General features: G+C 39.8%; 1 protein-coding gene across 1 annotated transcript; it reads left to right on the plus strand.

Annotated features, from left to right (window-relative positions):
* Nucleotides 1-376: 376 nt before the first annotated feature.
* Nucleotides 377-16,476, plus strand: LOC126389040 (uncharacterized). Its single transcript, XM_050042455.1, has 9 exons — nucleotides 377-395; nucleotides 488-518; nucleotides 2,607-2,663; nucleotides 3,170-3,304; nucleotides 5,441-5,563; nucleotides 12,526-12,676; nucleotides 13,306-13,440; nucleotides 13,846-14,000; nucleotides 15,698-16,476. The coding sequence occupies exons 1-8, from the start codon at nucleotides 377-379 to the stop codon at nucleotides 13,975-13,977; spliced, it is 783 nt and encodes a 260-aa protein (XP_049898412.1). The 3' UTR covers nucleotides 13,978-14,000; nucleotides 15,698-16,476.
* The last annotated feature ends 4,225 nt before the right edge of the window (nucleotides 16,477-20,701 follow it).

A 20,701-nucleotide genomic window follows, 5' to 3' on the forward strand; every position in this document is an offset into this window, starting at 1 on the left:
TGGCCTCACGTGAGGAAAAAGCTGTGTCCTAACATAGCTGCTGACATTTACTCTGTTGTCGAGCCATCAAAGCACTTTTAAATTTGGAATCTGATCTAAACACACAGCGGCTCTCCAGAAATACTGCAGCAGCCGCCCCTCACCGCTGACCTCGACGTATCACTTTCTGTTTAACATCCTGCTGTGGAAGTCTTGAGACAGTAAGATGGATAGGTTGAGTGTGCAGACTCCAGTTTCAAGGAGTCCTCAGGTGTGAAGCTGGTTGCTAAGGACTCCTGGCTCCTTAGCAACAGCAGGAGATTAGTGTAACACCATCAGCAGGCAGCAAGCCCACACATCCAACCTGCTGCTGCTGCTGCTGCTGCTGCTGTGAGACATGGTGTCTGGAAAACAAGGTAAATTTATTGATTGTTTATGTGCTACACAGTCTATAAATATTTTAGTCTCATATTTTTAGTCTGATTTATTTTCTCTTTGATTCTTGCAGGGATTCAGTCCAGATTTGGTCCCTCAAACAGGTGAAGTAAAATATTTTTATGAATGTCTCTGACTAATGTTTAACGTACAACAAATTACCAATCTTGTAAAGTTGTAGATAATAATAGCTACTTTTAAGAAATGTTAACTGTTGAATATTTATTAGTGTGTTTCACATTTATTTATTCACTTATTTAAATATATTTTGTGTATTTACTGTATTGTATATAATATACACTTTTAACTCACCATTTCAACTGTTAATTCACTACTTATAGCTAACTGTAAGGAATATAAAGTTAAAATAAATAGTTAGCTTAAAGTAAAAGATATATAGTTGAACTAGTTAGCTAAATGTAACAAAGACACAGTTGAAATAGTTAGCTATGGGTAATGAATAAACAGTTGATATAGTTAGCTACAAGTGACAAAGAAAAGTTAAAATTGCTTAAAGTATCGAAGAACCAGTTAAAATATTTATCTCAGGGTAATGAATAACATATAGTTAGCTAAAAGTAGCATGTATTGAAATAGCTAAAAGTAACAAAGAAACAGTTGAAAGAGTTTGCTAAAAGTAACAAATAAACAGTTAAAACAGTTATCTAAAAAGTAACAAAGAAACAGCTAAAATGGTTAGCTAAAAGTAACGAAGAACCAGTCAAAATAGGTAGCTAAAAGTAATGAATGAACGGTTGAAATAGTTAGCTAAATGGAAGAAAAACAGTTAAAATAGTTAGCTTAAAGTGACGACTAAACAGTTATAATAGTTAGCTAAAGGTAACAAAGACACTGTTAAAATGGTTAGCTAAAAGTAACAAATAAACAGTTGAAATATCCAAAAGTAACAGTTAGCTAAAAGTAATAAAGATACAGCAATAATAGTTGGCAAAGGGTAATGAATAAACAACTGAAATAGTTAGGTAGCTAGAAGTAATGATATATAGTTGAAATAGCTAAAAGTAACGAAGAAACAGTTTAAACAGTTAGCTAAACGTTTAGAGCATACAGTTGCTCTAAAACTGTTAGCTAAAAGTAATGAAGAAACAGCTAAAATAATTCGCTAGAAGTAATGAAGAAACAGCTGAAATAGCTAAAAGTAACGAAGAAACAAACAAAATAGTTAGAAGAAACCTTTGGAATAGTTAGATAAAAGTAACGAACAGTTGAAATAGTTAGCTAATGAAACAAGGAAACATTTAATATGGTTAGCTAAGAGAAACAAATTAACAGTTAAAATAGTTAGCTAAGAGTAATGGATAAACCCCTGCCAAGTGGGGCAAGAAAAAAAAAATTATTATGGGTCCTTGAAAAGTCAAAGTCAAGTTTTTAAATTTTGTCTGTGTAAATTTGTGGGAACCCTGTAGTTAGCTAAGAGGATTGAAGAAGCAGTTGAAATAGTTAGCTAAACATAATGAAAAACAGTTGAAATAGCGAAAAGTAATGAAAAAACTTGGTTGGTTAAAAGTAACAAACAGTTGAAATAGTTAGCTAAACATTAGCCTAAGTATTTGATGTAGTTGTCAACAAGTAAGTTTAACTCCTCCTGTGAAGTGTCCATTACTTGATGTTGGTATGTACCTGATTAATGACACAATAATTTAACACAGCTGTAGTTATGTTTCTACAGGAGAGGTTATAATTGTTGAAAATACAGTACATCAATAGGCACTTAAGTATTTTTATGTCTGCTAATAAAGTGCAGTTAAAGTGAAGTGTACTACATTTTTTTTATGTGTGACTGTTCATTTACTGTCCCTCATCGAAGGGTCACAGTGGAATAAAAAAAGACTACAAGCTTAAACCACGACTGTAAACTTTACTCTTTCAGTCAGTTGTGCAAAATGAAAATCCTCTCATGAAACTGTACGACTCACAGATAAACTTTGACTGTTGTGTCTCTGAGTTGATTAGTGGCCACAGTGAGGTTTGGAGTTTAAAGCCAACGTTTTTTAACTGAAGAGTAAGACCAGTCTTTGGATGTCAAAGCTCTGCCAGAGAGACGAAAACCCTCAACACAGACGGGAAACCCACTGAGTGATTGCACGTTCGCCCTGGGCCCAAAGTCTCTGAATTACACTCGTATTTAAAGCTGATTTGTGTTTTTTGGGAATGTTATGTTTTCTTGGCAGGATCTTGGAGCTGGCGCAGCACAAAACCTCAAAAACAGTTTGGGCCACAACTCCTTGGTGAGTAGCTGAGTCATACGAAATTTTTCCTCTTGATTAAAATGGGATTCTTTCTTACATATGTGAAAACAAACACAACTTTTGTGATACCACAAGAAGCTTCACAGTGACCTCTGTTCATTATAGTCTCGGTTTTTACAGTCTGTAAAGCTCTTCATCATTGCAGGGGTTTTGTTCCAGCTGTTACATCATATGAAATTGCATGTTTGTTCATTGATCTAGTGTGAAATTGACTCCCAGAATCCAGGAGCCTATGTGGTCAGTGTTTCCTTCCTTGAGTGCAGTTTCTTTAAGCTACATAATTAAAGACAGATGTCTGGCACGCTTTAAACGTGCGGTTAAAAAGCCGAAACAATGGGGAAATGAACAGAACGGTCACATGTGATTGGAAGTATCATTCTTTCATTTCGTAGTTGCCTGCTTGGAAAATATTTATTCTTCTTCTGCGCCAACATTGTCATCATCTCAACTCCTTATTGGAAACTTTTCATCTTTTTATTGATCAGTGGGAAGCTGAGCTGGGGCAACCAGGAGCCAATATGGCCCGTCTCCGCCTCAGCGCTCGGAGCCGTTCCAAGTGCAAGAATCCAATACCTAGCCAGGCACAAAAGAGATTTCTCAGCAAGGGAGGACCACCGGAGGTAACTGTAGCCTGTTTGCACCCTGAACATTATTGATGACTCTTATCAAAAAGGCATGAGAGGCAGGGGGGGCTGTTTGTGTTCATGCTCCAGAGGACCGTACACAGGCCTTTTATGTAGAGCTGCATCGACATATTTCAGAAAATGTTTGCAAAGCTGACGGGGAGTATCGACTTTGAAGTCTCTCCGATGCTCTTTGGCACGGAGTTGATTCAGGAAATGCAAACTGCAAAGTGATGTTCAGGACTGATGCCAGTTGCATCACGATCAGAGGTGAACACCCCTGAGAGCTGTCAGGATCAATTAGCGCACGAGGAGCTGTGATGGCAGCTCCTGAGGCTTTTATTTTGACATTGTTTGTTGTTTCCCCCCCGTCAGCTGTCACATTAAAAGCACAGTAACATGCAGTGTAATTCAATAAGAGGCCCACACAGGAAGTGCAGCTCCGAGAACAAATGACAGTAATTTACTGTAATTGAAGATGACTGCAATCACCTGCTGGTTGAGTTCATCAGAGATTTACAGTAGAGATTCAGCAGCTGTTGATTCAGGCTGCTGAATACAGACAGTTTGTTTGTATTGGCTTGTTTTGTATTGATTAGTTGAATATAAGATATAGATTGTAATAATTATGTTACTTCTGATAATTACACTGCTGTTCCGCATCTAATCACATCACTGCAGCCATGTAGTCTAGTCCATTTTGTTATTTCTAATCTGATTATCTGGCAGACTGTCTGGTCCAGCTCCACAAATTATTATACAATATTACTGCTGTAATACCTCAGTGTCATAGTGTGGCCATATGTAGGGCACGGCAGCTGTGACTTTCATTAAATACAAGACTGTAACTACTGATATTTTTCATTATGGATTAATCCGCAGATTATTTCCTCGATTAATAATTGTTTTTGTTATAATAGTGAAAAATGCCCTTGGCAGTTTCTCAACGCCCTGGCTGATGTCTTCATATGGTTTGTTCTGTTTGACCAACGGTGTAAAACCTTAAGGTACTCAGTTTGCAATGAAATTAACAGGTAGAAAAATCAGTTACTAAGGTATTTACAAATGAATTCTGTCAATCGACTTGTAGTTTCATTCATTCATTCATTTTCCTTAACTTATCCTGTTAGGGGTCGCGGGGGTGCTGGAGCCTCTCCCAGCTGACATTGGACAAGAGGCAGGGTTCACCCTGGACAGGTCGCCAGACTATCACAGGGCTGACACATAGAGACAGACAACCATTCACACTCACATTCACACTTAGAGACAATTTAGAGTCACCAATTAACCTGCATGTCTTTGGACTGTGGTAGGAAGCTGGAGCACCTGGAGGAAACCCACTCTGACACAGGGCTCCCCCACCCTGGGTTCAAACCAGGAACCCTCTTGCTGTGAGGCGACAGTGCTAACCACTGCACCACCGTGCCGCTGTAACTTCGTTTTTCAAAACCTTAAGGTACTCAGTTCGCAATGATTACAAAATAGAGAAAGCAGAAAATGAGGAAAACAGAAAGGAATCTCTTTGACAGCAGTGTCTTCAAAGCAGCGTCTCAAATACTTACTTAAAGGCTTAGTGATTTCCCCATCTGCTGCACGCTGTAGTTTTAAGCAAACATAACTCAAATGAGTAACTTTTGCATTTGTTAGGGACTATTTTCAGTCCGATTGAGTCAAAATAAACCAGACAATACTTTTTAGTCGGATAAATTCATAGTTTTCATGGGATATGTTTGATAATGACAAAAATCACCAGCCTTATCCTTAACAGTTCACTCAGGAATGACTTTGCCAAGATGACACATTCCTTAAATCCTTAAACATGATCTGTTTTCGTCCACATATTTGCTTTAAGAGAAGAACAATGAGCTGAGAATGAAACTGTCAGCCGGGAGCATTCGACCTTGCTCATGTGTCATCCCACTGTCTCGACTCAGTGTTTAACAAATTTAAATGTTTTTGTGGGTGCAGATCATTTTCCAGTCGTACCTCCGTCATCAGCCGTGCGCTGACACTCATCCATTGTTCTGTATCTCCCCTCCTCCTCCCCCCTCCCTCTGGCTCAAGACGCTCTTTTGTCTCAGACCCACAACATAACATATAATGGATGTGGTAATAGCCTCCGTTTTCCTGCAGGAAAGAGGAGGAGGAGGAGGCGAGCTTCTCCAGGAAGACCCAACATCCTTCCTCTAAGGCTTCCCAGTATGAGCAGATTGTCCGTTTGTCAACACCCAGAACCAGGAGCTCCCAGGAAGCAGGGTAAAAGCCTCATTAGACATCAGACACAGGCAGTAAAGTGAAGACAAGTGCAGCTGAACCAAACAAACCCAGGTTAAACTAGTGCTGTGATGTTTGAGGTTATTTAGGAGCCCAGTGTTTGAGCTCTGAGCTCAGTAAGTGTTGGTTTTTTTTCTTGGAAATCATCACTGAAACAGCTGTTTGTTTAACTAACAAGCTAACATCTGACCTAAAATTAGAACCCTCAGTTCTCAGACACAATACAACCATATCTGCTGTGCTACTGTGAAGTTATGTTGGTGTTTTTGTTTTGGTGATTTGCAGGTCAAAAGACTTTGAAATGTTTAGATTAACTTATATTTGGTGAAAGTGAAGTTACTGTATGTACAACCGTTATTATTATATATTTTTTAAGGTCCAGTGTGCAGGATTTAGGGGGATATATTGCCAGAAATTAAAATTAAATTAAATTGGATATTTATATTTAATATTTTTAATTAATATTAAATTAATATTAATACTTTAATTGATATTTATTTAATATTTATGATATTAAGTTTATTTTATTTTGTGTATAATCACCTAAAAATAAGACTTATGATATTTTAGTTACCTTAGAAGGAACCGAGGAGCTGGACCTCGTCCATAAATCAGCATGTTTCTACAGAAGCCCAGAAAGGACAAACCAGACACTGGCTCTAGATAGGGCCATTCCCGTTTTTGGGTTGGCCTGTCCGGGATGAGAGCTTCAGAAAACACAGATTTGTTTTTGTGTGAAACTGTTTTATTTAGTTTTTTTCGTGGTTTAAATCACTAGCTCTGTTTGTTTGGAGAGGAAGAGACCTTTGCAGATAATTTGGTCCCCGGTAAAAACCTGAACGTCTGGATCTTAAGTAATCAGAGAAAAAAAAAAGGTGAGCACACTTTAGTAAGTGCGTCAAATAAATGACATGAAATTAAAAAATGAATTCTAACCGGGAGAAGTTTTAGCGGGTTGCATTCTGCAATGCTCACCACTAGATGGCACACTGTTCCTTTAACTTCACTGTAGTGGGTATACTGTACAGCAGATACTCAGCATGCTTTACCCTGGGAGCCACTTTTGCAAAATGACACGAAGCCAGGGGCCAGTTAATAACAAACAACAACAAATAACATATGAATAATTAGCCTGGACCTCTGTCTGGGAAGTGGGCAATCCTCCCCCTGACATTTTTTTGAGAAACACTCTCTGTTGGGATGCTTTTTATGCACTCTGGCACCTTATTTATATTCAAAGTACAAAAAAATTATCAGTGTGAATCACTTTATTTTCAGTGTGAACTAGAAAATGGTTAGTGGGCCTCCTGGCACACCCGTCAGCAGAATCTTGCCAGTGGGCTGTAAATTTAGTATCGCTGCTGTACAGTGTTGCAAAGTATAAACAGGATGTGCCTCATACTCAAATAGACTGAATGCTGTTGTAAGCTAGATGTATAAAAAGACATTTAAAACAAATTTTGTATTTTTCTTACAGTCCATTAAGCAATAGTAATGATTAGGTTTCTTTTCTTTTGATAGTTTTGATTTTTTTGACGTAGGAACGTTAGCTTGTTGGTCTTTGTTGTTTTACTCACTTTTCTCACAAGATGTTGTAACTGGTGTTGAAATGATTAGTTGATTAGTCTAAACTGTACATTCTGTTACACAAAACAAAGCCCATATTTTTCCGCACTTTTCTCTAAATTTTTGCTTTTGTAAGTGGAGTAATGTCGTCCTGAGGAGAGAAAGAAGTTGCACTACCTCTGTGTGTGCTGTAATCCGAGCTTTTCTGTTTCTTGTTTTGGAAGGCAGGCTGGCCACACATGCATGTTAGTGCATGCTAACGCTGATAACCTGTCCTGACCCACGGTGGCTGTAAGTGTAATACCCACCCCGCGGTTCCCCACCAAGTTATGGCACGTTCCAGGCAACCCGTAACTCGTGTTTTTACAACCTTCTACCCATGAAAGTGCACTGGAACGGCAGTCAAACCCGTTACCACCCATGAACTCGTACCAGATTGATGTACTCCCAGTTACGCTCTCTGACATCACACAGCCCTCTAAACCAATTACCTTACTCCTCTAAACAACAATGGCAGCCCCATGGATGCGGTGTTGTTGCAGGTGATACAGGGTGAGAAACAGACAAAAAATAACCCTAATGTTAACGCATTATTGGCAGCCGCTCTAACAGCTAGCTTCCAGTGCAAGAATAAATAAATACAAAATACGTTTCCAAACACAGATAACGTAAAATAAAAAGTATCATAGCATCTGTGACCTTATGCGCCGTTTCTCCTCCTCTGTTTCACTCAAATGAGCAAGGAACCAGCACCTTTGGCGATAGAAGTGATCGTGAACAAACATAAACCCTGCATGGTCTGCCATGTTGCTTTGACAGTTTGGCGTGACTTGCCTGGAACACTATGAATTCATGAGACGTGACGTGACTTGAAGTGGTGACTTACGGGCTCAGAAACTTGCCTGGAATGCAGCATTAACACTGTTATCTCCTTCAGCACAGTTGCTAGTGTTAGCACTGTTAGCCCTGCATTGCTAGCATGGCTAGCCTGCTTGCTGCCGCCATTTTGGCTCCGCCACCTCGATGTTTCCTTCTGCTGTCAGAGGTGAGAGCTGTGTGCAGGTAATCCCGTCCCAGACTCTGATTGTCGCTTATAGCACCTTTAAATGTAACTGAACTAAGCAGAGGACAGTGTTGGTCAGTACATCAATGAGTTTTTATTGTATTGATTATCTTGTCTCCGCTGACAGCAACAATTTGGAAACAAATTCATCACATTAATTCGTTTAATGTTAATGTTAGGAAATATGTTCAGTACATACACCAGCACTATGACAGAGTCTTTGAGGTTTCTGTTTTACAGATTATTTCCACATCCAGCTCCAGTAGACCTCCATGTCACTGGTTTTTTTTTTTTTTTTTTTTTTGGCAGATTTGTGTTTTTAAACTCCAAAGCTTTCCTTCTCTCTCAGGGGGGCCCTCGTACAAACCAAAGTCTAGAGTTTGATCGCAGCAGAATAAAACCTATCATAAAGTTAAATATGAGAAGTCCAAGCAGAGGCTCCGCTCCAACACTAACGTCTCCACGCTGTGTGAGGAAGCCAGCATTTGGACATCTGTTTTTTCAGTGTCAGACTGTGGGAGAGCGAGGAGCACAGACAATAGAGCTTATTGTCCAAAGTTCAGGACCCGTGGGACGCTCGCAGACAGCCGCGGAAGTCTTTTTATAAAACCTGAACGCAGCAGCAGAACATGTTGTTGGGCAAAAATACACCATTTACACAGGGTTTACAAACACAAAATGAATATTTGTTTTTGTAATTTAAATAACAGACATTGCATTGATTGATTTTTTTTAATGCCCTGCACAGTAAATAATCATCACCAGCTGTCGGAACTTAATCCTCTCATCCTGTTGCTCCAAAAAAACAACACAAAAATAAATGAATTAATAAATAAACCAGACAGAATACAAGGCAGCACATGGCAGATACAAATTAAACACTTTATAAAATGACACGTTATGTGCTGTCAGGGAATAAAAGTGCCAACTGAGTTTCAACCAATATTTGAGAAACTGAGTTAGTTAAATCTTTGCCACCGGCCACTTTATTAGGTACACCTTACTAGTACAGGGTTGGACCCCTTTTGCCTTCAGAACTGTCTTAATTCTTGATGTCATAGATTCAACTAGGTGCTGAAAACATTCCTCAGAGATTTTGGTCCATATTGACATGATGATATCACACAGCTGCTGCAGATTTGTCGGCTGCACATCCATGATGAGAATCTCCCGTTCCAGCACATCCCAAAGGTGCTCTATTGGACTGAGATCTGGTGACTGTGGAGGCCATTGGAGTACAGTGAACTCATTGTCATGTTTGAGATGATGTGAGCTTTGTGACATGGTGCGTTATCCTGCTGGAAGTAGCCATCAGAAGATGGGTACACTGTGGTCATAAAGGGATGGACACGCTCAGCAACAATACTCAGGTAGGCTGTGGTGTTTAAACCATGCTCAGTTGGTACTAAGAAAATCTCCCCCACACCATTACACCACCAGCAGCAGCCTGAAGCGTTGATACAAGGCAGGATGGATCCATGCTTCCATCTGAATGTGGTTTTTCCAATCTTCTATTGTCCAGTTTTGGTGAGAAAACCCGTGTGAATTGTAGCCTCAGTTTCCTGTTGTTAGCTGACAGGAGTGGCACCTGGTGTGGTCTTCTGCTGCTGTAGCCCATCTGCTTCAAGGTTGGACAAGGTGTTGTTGCTTCAGAGATGGTCTTCTGCACACCTTGGTTGGAACCAGTGCTTATTTGACTTCCTGTTGCCTTTCTATCATCTTGAACCAGTCTGGCCATTCTCCTCTGACCTCTGGCATCAACAAGGCATTTTCACCCAGAGAACTGCCGCTCACCTTTGTGACACGACTCTGTGATTAATATGTATATGTATATATATATATATATATACGTATATATACGTATATATACATATATATATNATATATATATATATTTTCATTTTGCTTTGATCGGATAGTGGGAGAATGAGAGCGGTCAAAGACAAGATTCTTGCAGTTTCATGGTATGCATCTTATGTAGCCACTGTGCCACGAGGACGCCCCATCTGTGGTACTCTAAATGTAAGGTGCACTTACTGTAGCTATTCTCTCAGCTGTTGTATTCAGCGACTGTCTTATTCTGGTCCTCTGTGGGATACAGTTGAAAGCTCCAGCATATGTAAATGGGCCTTTATGTTTAGAATATTTACCACAAATATGTTTAAAATGCGCTGTACAATAACACATTTTCTAGAGACAGTGCCTGCAGCTGTACGGCAGAGGGATGGTAGTTGGTTTTCAGGAAAGAGAAAAGAAACAAAAAACATAATATGATGAGAAAACTACTACTTTAAGAAGAAAACATTCATTCATGTCAGAAAACTGCTTGAAGACTGTCAGTATGAATCCTGCAGGCTGTATACAGTATATAAACATGTACACATGCACATACTGTACAAACTCATCCAGTCCATGTACATTCAGTATTTATGTCTGTACACTAACTGTGTAGTGTACAACCTACAGACACTTTAATTATACGTAAACTTTTTATTTTTATGCCTCTGTTCCATTGATAGCTGTGGCTGGAGACATTATGTTTTCAGGTTATCCGTCCGTCCCTCTGTCCTATTCTCGTGAATTTCATATCTCAAGAATGCCTTTAAGAGAATTTCTTCAAATTTGGCAGAAACATCCACTTTGAGTAAAAGATGACCTGATCAGAATTTTGGGACCATAGGTCACTGTGAGCTTGCATCAGTTTCATACTCGTGAACATGATATTTCAAGAGCACCTTAAGGGGAATTTCTTCAAATTTGGCACAAACATCCCCAAAGACTCAACTATGAACTGATTAGAACTTGGTGGTCAAAGGTCACAGTTACCCCAACTTCGTCTGACTCATTCTTGTGAATGCGATTTTTCAATAACGCCTTGAGGAAATTTGTCAAAATTTGGCACAAATGTCCATTTGGGTTCATATTGAACTGATTAGATTTTGGTGGTCCAAGTTCATGGTCACTGTGACTTTGCATCCATCTCATTCTTGTTAACGCAATATCTTAAGAAGGCCTTGAGGGAATTTCTTCAAATTTGGCACAAACATCCACCTGGACTCAACAATGAAGTGATTGGAATCAGGTAGTCAAAGATGAAGGTTACTGTGACGTCATCTGACTCCGATTCTCGTGAACGCAATACCTTGAGCAGATTGCAGAAATTTCTCCAATGGGAACAAACATCTACTTGGACTCAACACTGAACAGATTAGATTTTGGTGGTTGTAGGTTAAAGGTTAGGGTCACTGTGACCTTGCATCCATCTTATTCTCGTGAAAACGATATCTCAGGAACACTGAGAGAATTTCTCCAAATTTGGCACAAACATCCACTTGGACTCAACTATGAACTGATTCGACTTTTGTGGTCCGAGTTCAATGTCATTGTGACCTTGCATCCGTCTCATTCTTGTGAACACAATATCGTAAAAAGGCCTTGAGGGAATTTCTTCAAATTCGGCTCAAGCGTCCAACTGGACTCAACAATGAACTGATTAGAATCTGGTGGTCAAAGATGAAGGTTACTGTGACGTCGTCCGACTCATTCTCGTGAACCTGATACCTCAGGAGCACATTGCGGGAATTTCTCCAATGGGAACAAACATCTACTTGGACTCAATAATGAGCTGATTAGACTTTGGTGGTCGTAGGTTAAAGGTCAGGGTCGCTGTGACCTTGCATCCATCTTATGCTTGTAAAAACGATATCTCAAAACACCTTGAGAGAATTTCTTAAAATATGGCACAAACATCCACTTTGACTGAATTGTAGATCAAAGGTCAAAGGTCACTGTGGCCTCACAAAACATGTTTTGAGCCACAACTCAAGAATTCCTGGCTAATTATGACAAAAGTTCACAGAAATGTCTAACAGGATAAAATGATGAAGTGATGACATTTCATATCTAAAAGGTCAAAGGTCAGCTTCACTTTGACATCATAATGTTCTGCATGAACTCTTTTCTGATAATTATTCAACGTCATATCTCGGGAACAGAAGGGGAGACATTTGGTCAGATACTGAATTGGTGACACTAATCTTGGGTGTCCACCTTATTTGCCCACCCATTTATATAAACCCATATTCTTTCACATACTTGTGAACATAATGGTCCTGTCTGTCTTGTATTTTTATCCACCGTGCTTTGTTGGACTTGTTCCCAGCTGTTTATTTACAGTATGTGTAAGTACGTTGAGGGAAATACAGAAACAACGGTTAAATTCCTTGCATGTGTACACATATTATCAATAAAAGTGACTCTGATTCTTAAATACAGCTCAGTTAGGAAACTTGACTTTTCCGATGTCTCTCTGCAGGTCCCACATGCCTCCTCACACACCTCAGTGTGAGAATAACTGTCCCATTTGGCACGTTGATCCCAGCGTGAAAGCTGCTGTGATCACACCGCGACTGCTGCAGCTCTCCAACCCCAAACTGAACCATCCAGATTTCCAGAGCAACAGAGAGGTGAGATCCTACAGCACTTACAGACTGAGTAAACCCTACAGGCAGTGTGTTAATAGAGAAAGTCATCTGACAGGTTGCATCAGCGTTGTTGTACTGATTAAATAGATTTTAAATGGACTCCAACAGAGAAGATTTTTGACCCTGTCAGTTTGTGTTACTGTTAAAAGCTTCTCTCCTCCAGTTTTCAACAATCAGTGAGGGCTGTTCAGTTGCAGTCACTGGATTCACAGGATATTTGCATGAATGTAATGAAGTATCTTTATTTTCAGTTATTAAATTCATAGGATTATCTGAAAACACATTCTCCTCTCAGTTCTCCTCAAATTAGAATTACAGAAAAAGCAGTTTATATTGCAGTACATATTGATATTATGATAAAAAAATATATATATATATACTGTAGTAGAGAATGAATCACGTAGCGTATGTCAGGAATGATGAGGATTTGAAATAGGATTTTTGTTGTAGTAGTTGTCTAAAAACTGAGCTGGGCAGCTGATAGTAACAAATCTAAACCTCCCTCGGCCAGTTTTTCTTCAACTGATGGCTTAGGACCAAGTCATCTCAATAGATCTTAACCACAAAGTGGTATGAAGTCTGAATTCCCTCCGTCTGTCTGTGCGCCACAGAGCGTTGAATCCGTGGTCTCCTTTGCTTCCAAGACGGCTCGAATCTCTCAGCGACTGGTCCAGCTGTCACTGCCCAGACTGAAGCAGAGCAGCATCTGCCTGGAGCTCGGACACCCGGTGGAATCAATCTGGACTGTAAGAACACCTACTGATAAATCATCTCAGTGTTTATTGGTACAGTTTGTTTTAAAAGCTCCTGAACAGTGTAGAACTCAAGATCAAGTCGTTCTTTAACTCTTTTCCAATCACTGTCATCAGCCAAATGTGAGTTTGACGCATCGTCCGCTTACACGCCATGCCAGACTTTTATTGGCTATATGTCCTTATGATCTGTGGTTTTGCACTCTGGCTCTTATTTTGACAGATGAAACATTTAACGATGAACAGAAAAATGTGTAATGACCAAAGATCCTTTGGTTGAATTTGAACATAATTAACATCTTTTAAGACATGCTTTCTGGGGTGGTAGTTTCCTAAATTCTCTGTGGAATAGCTGTCAGTGCTAAAACTTTGACAACAGGTCTGTTCCTCTAAAATCAGGTTTCAAAGGCGGCGAGGAGAGCCACAGCGAGTGTTCGTGTTGAAATGCTCGCAACACCAAAACAGCTTTCCAAGGACTACATCCCTCCACGAGAACCAGAGTGGAGCCGGAGAGACGTCCTGTTTTTCTGAACTTCCATCAACATCACAACCAAGTCAGTCCTTTTGTAGTTTGTGAAGATAATTCAGTGTCAGACTAAACCAGCAAAACTTAGATCTTGATTTTTATAAATGATTAAGACAGTAATGATGGTTGTAGACATTAAGCTTCTTCTTTTGCTCCACCAGCCATCAGTGTTTGGAGAGTTACTGTCAAAACATGTTCCTCTATAGATTACTGAATACATGCCCTAAAATATTAACAAGGTAATGTGCTAAAATTGTCTTGATGAGCTCATTTGTCTGGTGCGTATACACTCACTGGCCACTTTATTAGGTACACCTGTTCAACTGCTTGTTGACGCAAATAGCTATTCGAAGTTCAAACTGAGCATCAGAATGATGAAGAAAGGTGATTTAAGTGACTTTGAATGTAGCATGGTTGTTGGTGCCAATAGTTGGTGGAGTATTTCAGAAACCATCACAACCATCTCTAGGGTTTACAGAGGATGGTCCCAAAAAGAGAAAATATCCAGTGAGCCAAAATGCCTTGTTGATGCCAGAGGTCAGAGGAGAATGGCCAGACTGGTTCAAGATGATAGAAAGGCAACAGGAAGTCAAATAAGCACTGGTTCCAACCAAGGTGTGCAGAAGACCATCTCTGAAGCAACAACACCTTGTCCAACCTTGAAGCAGATGGGCTACAGCAGCAGAAGACCACACCAGGTGCCACTCCTGTCAGCTAACAACAGGAAACTGAGGCTACAATTCACACGGGTTTTCTCACCAAAACTGGACAATAGAAGATTGGAAAAACCACATTCAGATGGAAGCATGGATCCATCCTGCCTTGTATCAACGCTTCAGGCTGCTGCTGGTGGTGTAATGGTGTGGGGGAGATTTTCTTAGTACCAACTGAGCATGGTTTAAACACCACAGCCTACCTGAGTATTGTTGCTGAGCGTGTCCATCCCTTTATGACCACAGTGTACCCATCTTCTGATGGCTACTTCCAGCAGGATAACGCACCATGTCACAAAGCTCACATCATCTCAAACATGACAATGAGTTCACTGTACTCCAATGGCCTCCACAGTCACCAGATCTCAGTCCAATAGAGCACCTTTGGGATGTGCTGGAACGGGAGATTCTCATCATGGATGTGCAGCCGACAAATCTGCAGCAACTGTGTGATGTCATCATGTCAATATGGACCAACATCTCTGAGGAATGTTTCCAGCACCTTGCTGAATCTATGACACCAAGAATTAAGGCAGTTCTGAAGGCAAAATGGATCCAACCTGGTCCAGTACCAAAAATGGAAATATGTGCCTCATGTGAAATTTACACCATGTCCTAATAGGAAGCGAGCGGCGCCCTCTGTTAACACTGAATGCATTAAATATGCACTTCTGTTACATCATGTAAACAAATCACATAGGCCCAGCAGCTGTGCGCTTAACTGGAGATGTAACCACTTAAAAGATGGGCGACAAACAAAAAACACGTTTTATATTGTGATATTTACTGGAAATAACAGACGATATAGCCAATGGCAGGCAGGTTATTATTAGTGATGATCATTTACCAGAAACTTTCAGCTCCCCGGTGATCTACCTCCAGCCAGCTGCCACCTTATTTAGGTTTTTGTTTTTAAATGATGTGTAGATAATACTTCACTTCAAATTCGTAAATCAGCTATTCCTCGTCTACTGCGGAGCTTTGACTGTTTTTTTTTTCTCTGTTCTTGAAGGCATCACAGGAGCGCAGTGGCTCGGAGCAGTTGGGCTGAGTGCTCCTGGGGAATAAAAGCTCTCCAGTTGGACTCACCTCTTTCCACTCACCTCCTCCGGCGTCGGCACACTTTGGCCTTTGTTTGGTTTTCATTTGCTTTCACTTTACAAAATCTTACACTTCACCCTGTTCACTCACATCTACATCACTGACTCACCTTTGTCACAACAATAATAATAAATTGACTCGTTCTTGGACAAGTGGACATTCGAGGAACTGCAGTTTTTGGCACTTCCACATTGGCTTTGTTTTTCACCCCTAGACACTGGTGCTTGGGTGGGAATGAAATGTGTAAAAATTATGTGCAGGCAAAATGAAAACAACACCAGTGCAAAGCGATGTGGATTTTTTGTTATGGTGGACGCACGATTTAAGTATAAAGAGCAAGAAAGTTTGTGTAGGGCGAGCAGGTCAAACAAACATGGACTTTAAACCAGTAGTCCCATGTGTTTGTGTCCCATGTGAAACCAAAAGTCAACCACGCAAAGGAAAATTTTTGTCACTTGTGCCCATACGTAGTTTTTTCAACCGAAACCCTGACAAAATATTTTTTGTTCTCTAAACTGTTTCCAAACATTAATGTTAAGGGCGGCAATAGCTCTGCTGTAGCTGTTGCATTCAGTTAGGACACTTTGTTAATGTAAATAAAACAAAAACAAAGAAAGTAATCTCTTCCAGTAATCTATTTTCAAACACAGTAACTGTATTCAGATTATCTGTTGGCGAGCAGTGATGCACTAAAACACCAAAAAATGCCAAAAAGGAAAAGTCAAAAGTCGATAAAAATGAGCAAACACAGCAGAATTTACTAACAGGATTTAAATGGTGGCATGAAAATAAACTTAAGCAAATGAATATTAGTAAATCTGCCATTAGTTTAATATGTTAAAATTCCAAACTTGAGACGTCTGGAGAGGAAACGTGAGTGAGAACAACCCAGCAGCATCTGTTTCTTTTCAGTTCTGTTGGGTCGTCTGTTGATATCGTTACCATGTGTATAAAAGCTTGAACAAAAATTTTTGGAGTGGATGTTAGGCAATGAAAGATTGAGGGTTTATATGTCAGAGCTTTTGAAAAAATCAGAGCATAGGAGATGAATAATGTTTGGAATTAAAACATGTCTGTCTAAGATCTGCAGCTTTTGTCTGAGCCTCAGTTTGATACTGAGATCCACGGGGTTTTTCCTCAGCAGCTGAGCTGGACTCTGCATTTATATCACAAACATGTGTCTAAGAATCTTTGCACACACAGTGGCGATTCACTGACTTTTATTTTGTAGGTATTTTCGCCTTTAAGGAGTAATTTTCTGAACTGCAGTGACATTATGCTTTCTTTGTCAGTTCCACCACTTCCTCTGCCTCTTTCTGAAGTGTTTGATTTGGGACAGATGTGTGTCTGCCATGTGTATTTGATATTTTATACAGAGTCACTCCAGACCACTGTGTGCAGTCTGAGTGTGAGAAAACTTCACCAAAGCCTTCAGAAGCTCCCCTTTCCCCTTTAGAGGTCACGACTTGTTAAAAATACCACAATCTGGCTACAGTTTAGGTCACAAAGGGTGCTGGGGTTTCGGTTTGGAAAATTCACTGTAATCCCACTTACACTTGTGTCAGTGAGCATTACGTAAAAAATAGTCACAGTTGATGTGTTCAGAGGAGACCTTGTGCTGTAATTTGATTTGGAGCGCTGCAGGCGGTGGCAGCCAGCGTGGACTTTAGATCAGTGCAGGTTTGTGGCTTGGCCCGACTCGGCACGGCGAGACATCAAAGGAGATTGAACCTGTGTCCCGCTGGGAAGCTAATCTGGGATTAGCCTGCTGTGATCGTGACCTGGGAGCACAAGGTAATGAGGAGGAGATGGGGACAAGTGCTTTAAAAAAAGAGGCTGAGTTTAGCTGGGGCTGCCCCCCGACTAAGAATTTTCATAGTCGACCAACAGTCATCATTTAGAGCCATTAGTCGACTAGTCGCCCACATGTTTACGATATTAATTTAATTATTAAATGATATATTTTGGTGGTTTGAGTTGAAGGTGTGAGAAAGAATAGTATCAGTAACATTGTTAACACTGTGCTACATTACAGAGAAATACAAAACCGTACTAATGAACCTTCATTAATATAGGCCTATATTTTATCTACAAGTGCACGTCACACACTGAGCGAGCCGCCTGTTAATGACGCTGTGGGCTAATGGGCATGTAGCTACTTCCATGTTTCAGATGATACGTCGTGTTTGTAGTCGACCAATGAAGATGAGTTTACATATCACCTTGGGTTCGTCCTTCACCTTCTCAAAATGATCCCACACTTTGGATTTCCTGCCCGACATGTTATTAACTAGCCTGTGGAATAACCGCAGGTACCAGCCCTGGAAATTAACCTGACTCCTGTCTGACTGCTGAGCGTGGACACTTCCTGTGTCTGTCCAAATTAAAGTTCTACATGGTCCAGTCGTATAGGTTTGGATTTATTCTGACAAGGCGCAGCTCCTAATAGAGGCTTCGCGTTTTTGTGTTTGTTTTTCTGCGACTAAGCAACCAATGAAATCTGGTCGACTAATGTTTGCTCAACTATCAGGGAGCAGCCCTAGTTTTAGCCAAACAAACATTTCTCAGAGGTTAAAATTTGGTTGAGTCTAACCTTCAGTAACCAGGTGGAGCTAAAGCCTTATTTAATAGGTCAACAGTTTTGTTTACAGTCGGTGTTTGTCACCAAAACACATTGTGTGTGTGTTTGTGTCTGCTGAGCAAACCCACTGACACAAAAAGGGGACCCACTTATCAAAACATTGCTCTGTGGCATCACTAGTGGTCAAAAACTCCACAGTGTATCTTTAAGGGCAAGTCTGATCAGCATTTTTTTGTTGATGCTGCTTTTGTTTTTTCCCAACCAAATGTTTCACTCCTGTGTCAGAGAAAACAAGAATGAATGTTGTCATTCCTGACAGTATCATGAAATACAGTCTCAAAATTCACCAGAAAACTGAACACCTTTCTGACAGCAGGGGTTTCATAAACATTGTATTATTTTGCGGGGCTGTCGTTTTGCATTTTGGTGGACAGACTTTTCTGTTATTTTGTAATGCTTAAAGAATTATTTATGAATTTACGCATTACTTATTCAGCAATTCTTTGATAATTGACTCTTCGCTAAGTCCCGGCCCCTGATGCAGACTGGCCAATCATAAGTCTACTAAGAAATCTGGACCCTGTGGCTGAACCAGTTGGGAACCACTGAATTTCAGTATAGATAATCTCTGAGAAGGCTCTGTTGCAAACAGTAAATATTGATTTATAATTATTTAAAGCTTATCTATGTCTTTGCAGTCAGTGGTTAGGTTCACTGCTGTCAAATGTTCTGTGCCACCAGCCTCTCACAGGATGTGTGTGTACAGTCAGCCCACACCTTCTGCTAAACACAGGAAGTGGTTAAAACAAGACATTCTCATGCCATTGCCCTGCTCTGTCAGATAATAATACAGGCACTTAGCCTAGGAGTGTAAGGTTATTCCTGTGTTGATACATTCCTGCTTCCCACCTGAATAAAATAAATAATATTTATCAGTTAAATCTTTAGGAACAGTCCGCTATGTGAAGAAAATAAACTCAAACCTGCTCTCCTAAAATTACTGCAGATCATAACGTGAGCCCAGTTATGATCCATCTCATTAAGCTTCCTTATAAATAGTTTTTGAGAGTCTATCTGTCTCTATTTTTTAGATGGCATGCTGTTACTCTGCAAACAACCGTGTCAGGGTGGAGTTACAGGAACTCTCTCCAAACAAAAACCTCTTTGGTAAATATTCCCTGAGCTGTGAGAAACTGGCAGCAGCAGCACTCTGTCTGTGCTGCTGTGGTTTTGAATCAGAACCAGTTGGACCAATACGTGTGCTGGACTGGACTCCACTCTGCAAACTCAGTGTTTACTTAATTAATCACCACTTATGCTGCATGAGATCAGGTACATCCATATGGTGTTATTTTGGTTTATTCAGGATGAAGTGATGTGTGGAAAATGAGTATCGTAAAGATGTAGACTTTTCAGGAGGGAAGGAAAGCAGCATGTTAGAGTTTGTATAAAGGTGTTTGAAAGAGTTTCATAAGTCCCAGGATGGTCAAATTCTATTTTGGAAGTATTTCAGAGGATGTCATAATTTGTCTGAGGGTTCTTGACGTTGTTGCTCAATACAACAGATTTTCATATTCTTCGACTACAGTGTGAATTTTACGTTGAATGTTGCTTAATGCTGACTGGCTAATTTTGGCGTGAGATGGATGTTCTCTGGTTGTGTTAAAATAAAAAAACATATTGTAAAGACACTCCCTCATTGTTCTTCACACTCTAAATTTCCTGCCACATGTTAGTGTTTTAAAAGTGTAGTTATTAATAGCACGTGTAAACATTGCATGCTTGATGGGTTCAACATGCAAATGTATCGAGCTTGACATCCTGTTGAATTCAATTAAAGCCTCCTGGTGTTGTGCCCAAGAAACTAGTAGTTGGTATTTTATTTGTGCTCAGGAATCTATAAAGAACCATGAAAAGATTTTTCCTTAATGGGCCAGTGATAGTACAAAAGTAAAAGACCAATAACTGTGGAAATGTTAGATCACTTCTTATTCTCAATATGTGCACACATGCAAACACTTCATTGCATGAAGAACTTGGAAAGATAATACATAAGATAATGTCTTAACATAGCATATCACAAAAATGTAATGAAAAAAAAAGCATTGGTTTAGTTTGCCATTAAAAAATGATTAAAAAGAAATGTCCATACAGTATGCCACAACAAGGTTAATTAAATATGTTATAATATAGTGTGTCAAAAAAAGTAAAAGAAAAAGTCCTATTACTGTCTAGTAAAGGATTTTTTTAAAAAAAAGGGGTAATAAAAATATCATGATATATCATATCATGTCGCTCAAAAGTGATCAAAAAAATGTCATAGTATAGTATGTC

This window comes from Epinephelus moara, chromosome 4 (genome assembly GCF_006386435.1).
Source record: "Epinephelus moara isolate mb chromosome 4, YSFRI_EMoa_1.0, whole genome shotgun sequence".
In the NCBI taxonomy this organism is placed as follows: domain Eukaryota; kingdom Metazoa; phylum Chordata; class Actinopteri; order Perciformes; family Serranidae; genus Epinephelus; species Epinephelus moara.

Bases quoted from the DNA above. Each gene is read 5' to 3' on its own strand.
- LOC126389040 (XM_050042455.1), top strand. The intron at 5,564-12,525 runs GTAAAAGCCTCA...GTCTCTCTGCAG, and splicing joins AGGAGCTCCCAGGAAGCAGG to GTCCCACATGCCTCCTCACA. The intron at 13,441-13,845 runs GTAAGAACACCT...CTCTAAAATCAG, and splicing joins CGGTGGAATCAATCTGGACT to GTTTCAAAGGCGGCGAGGAG.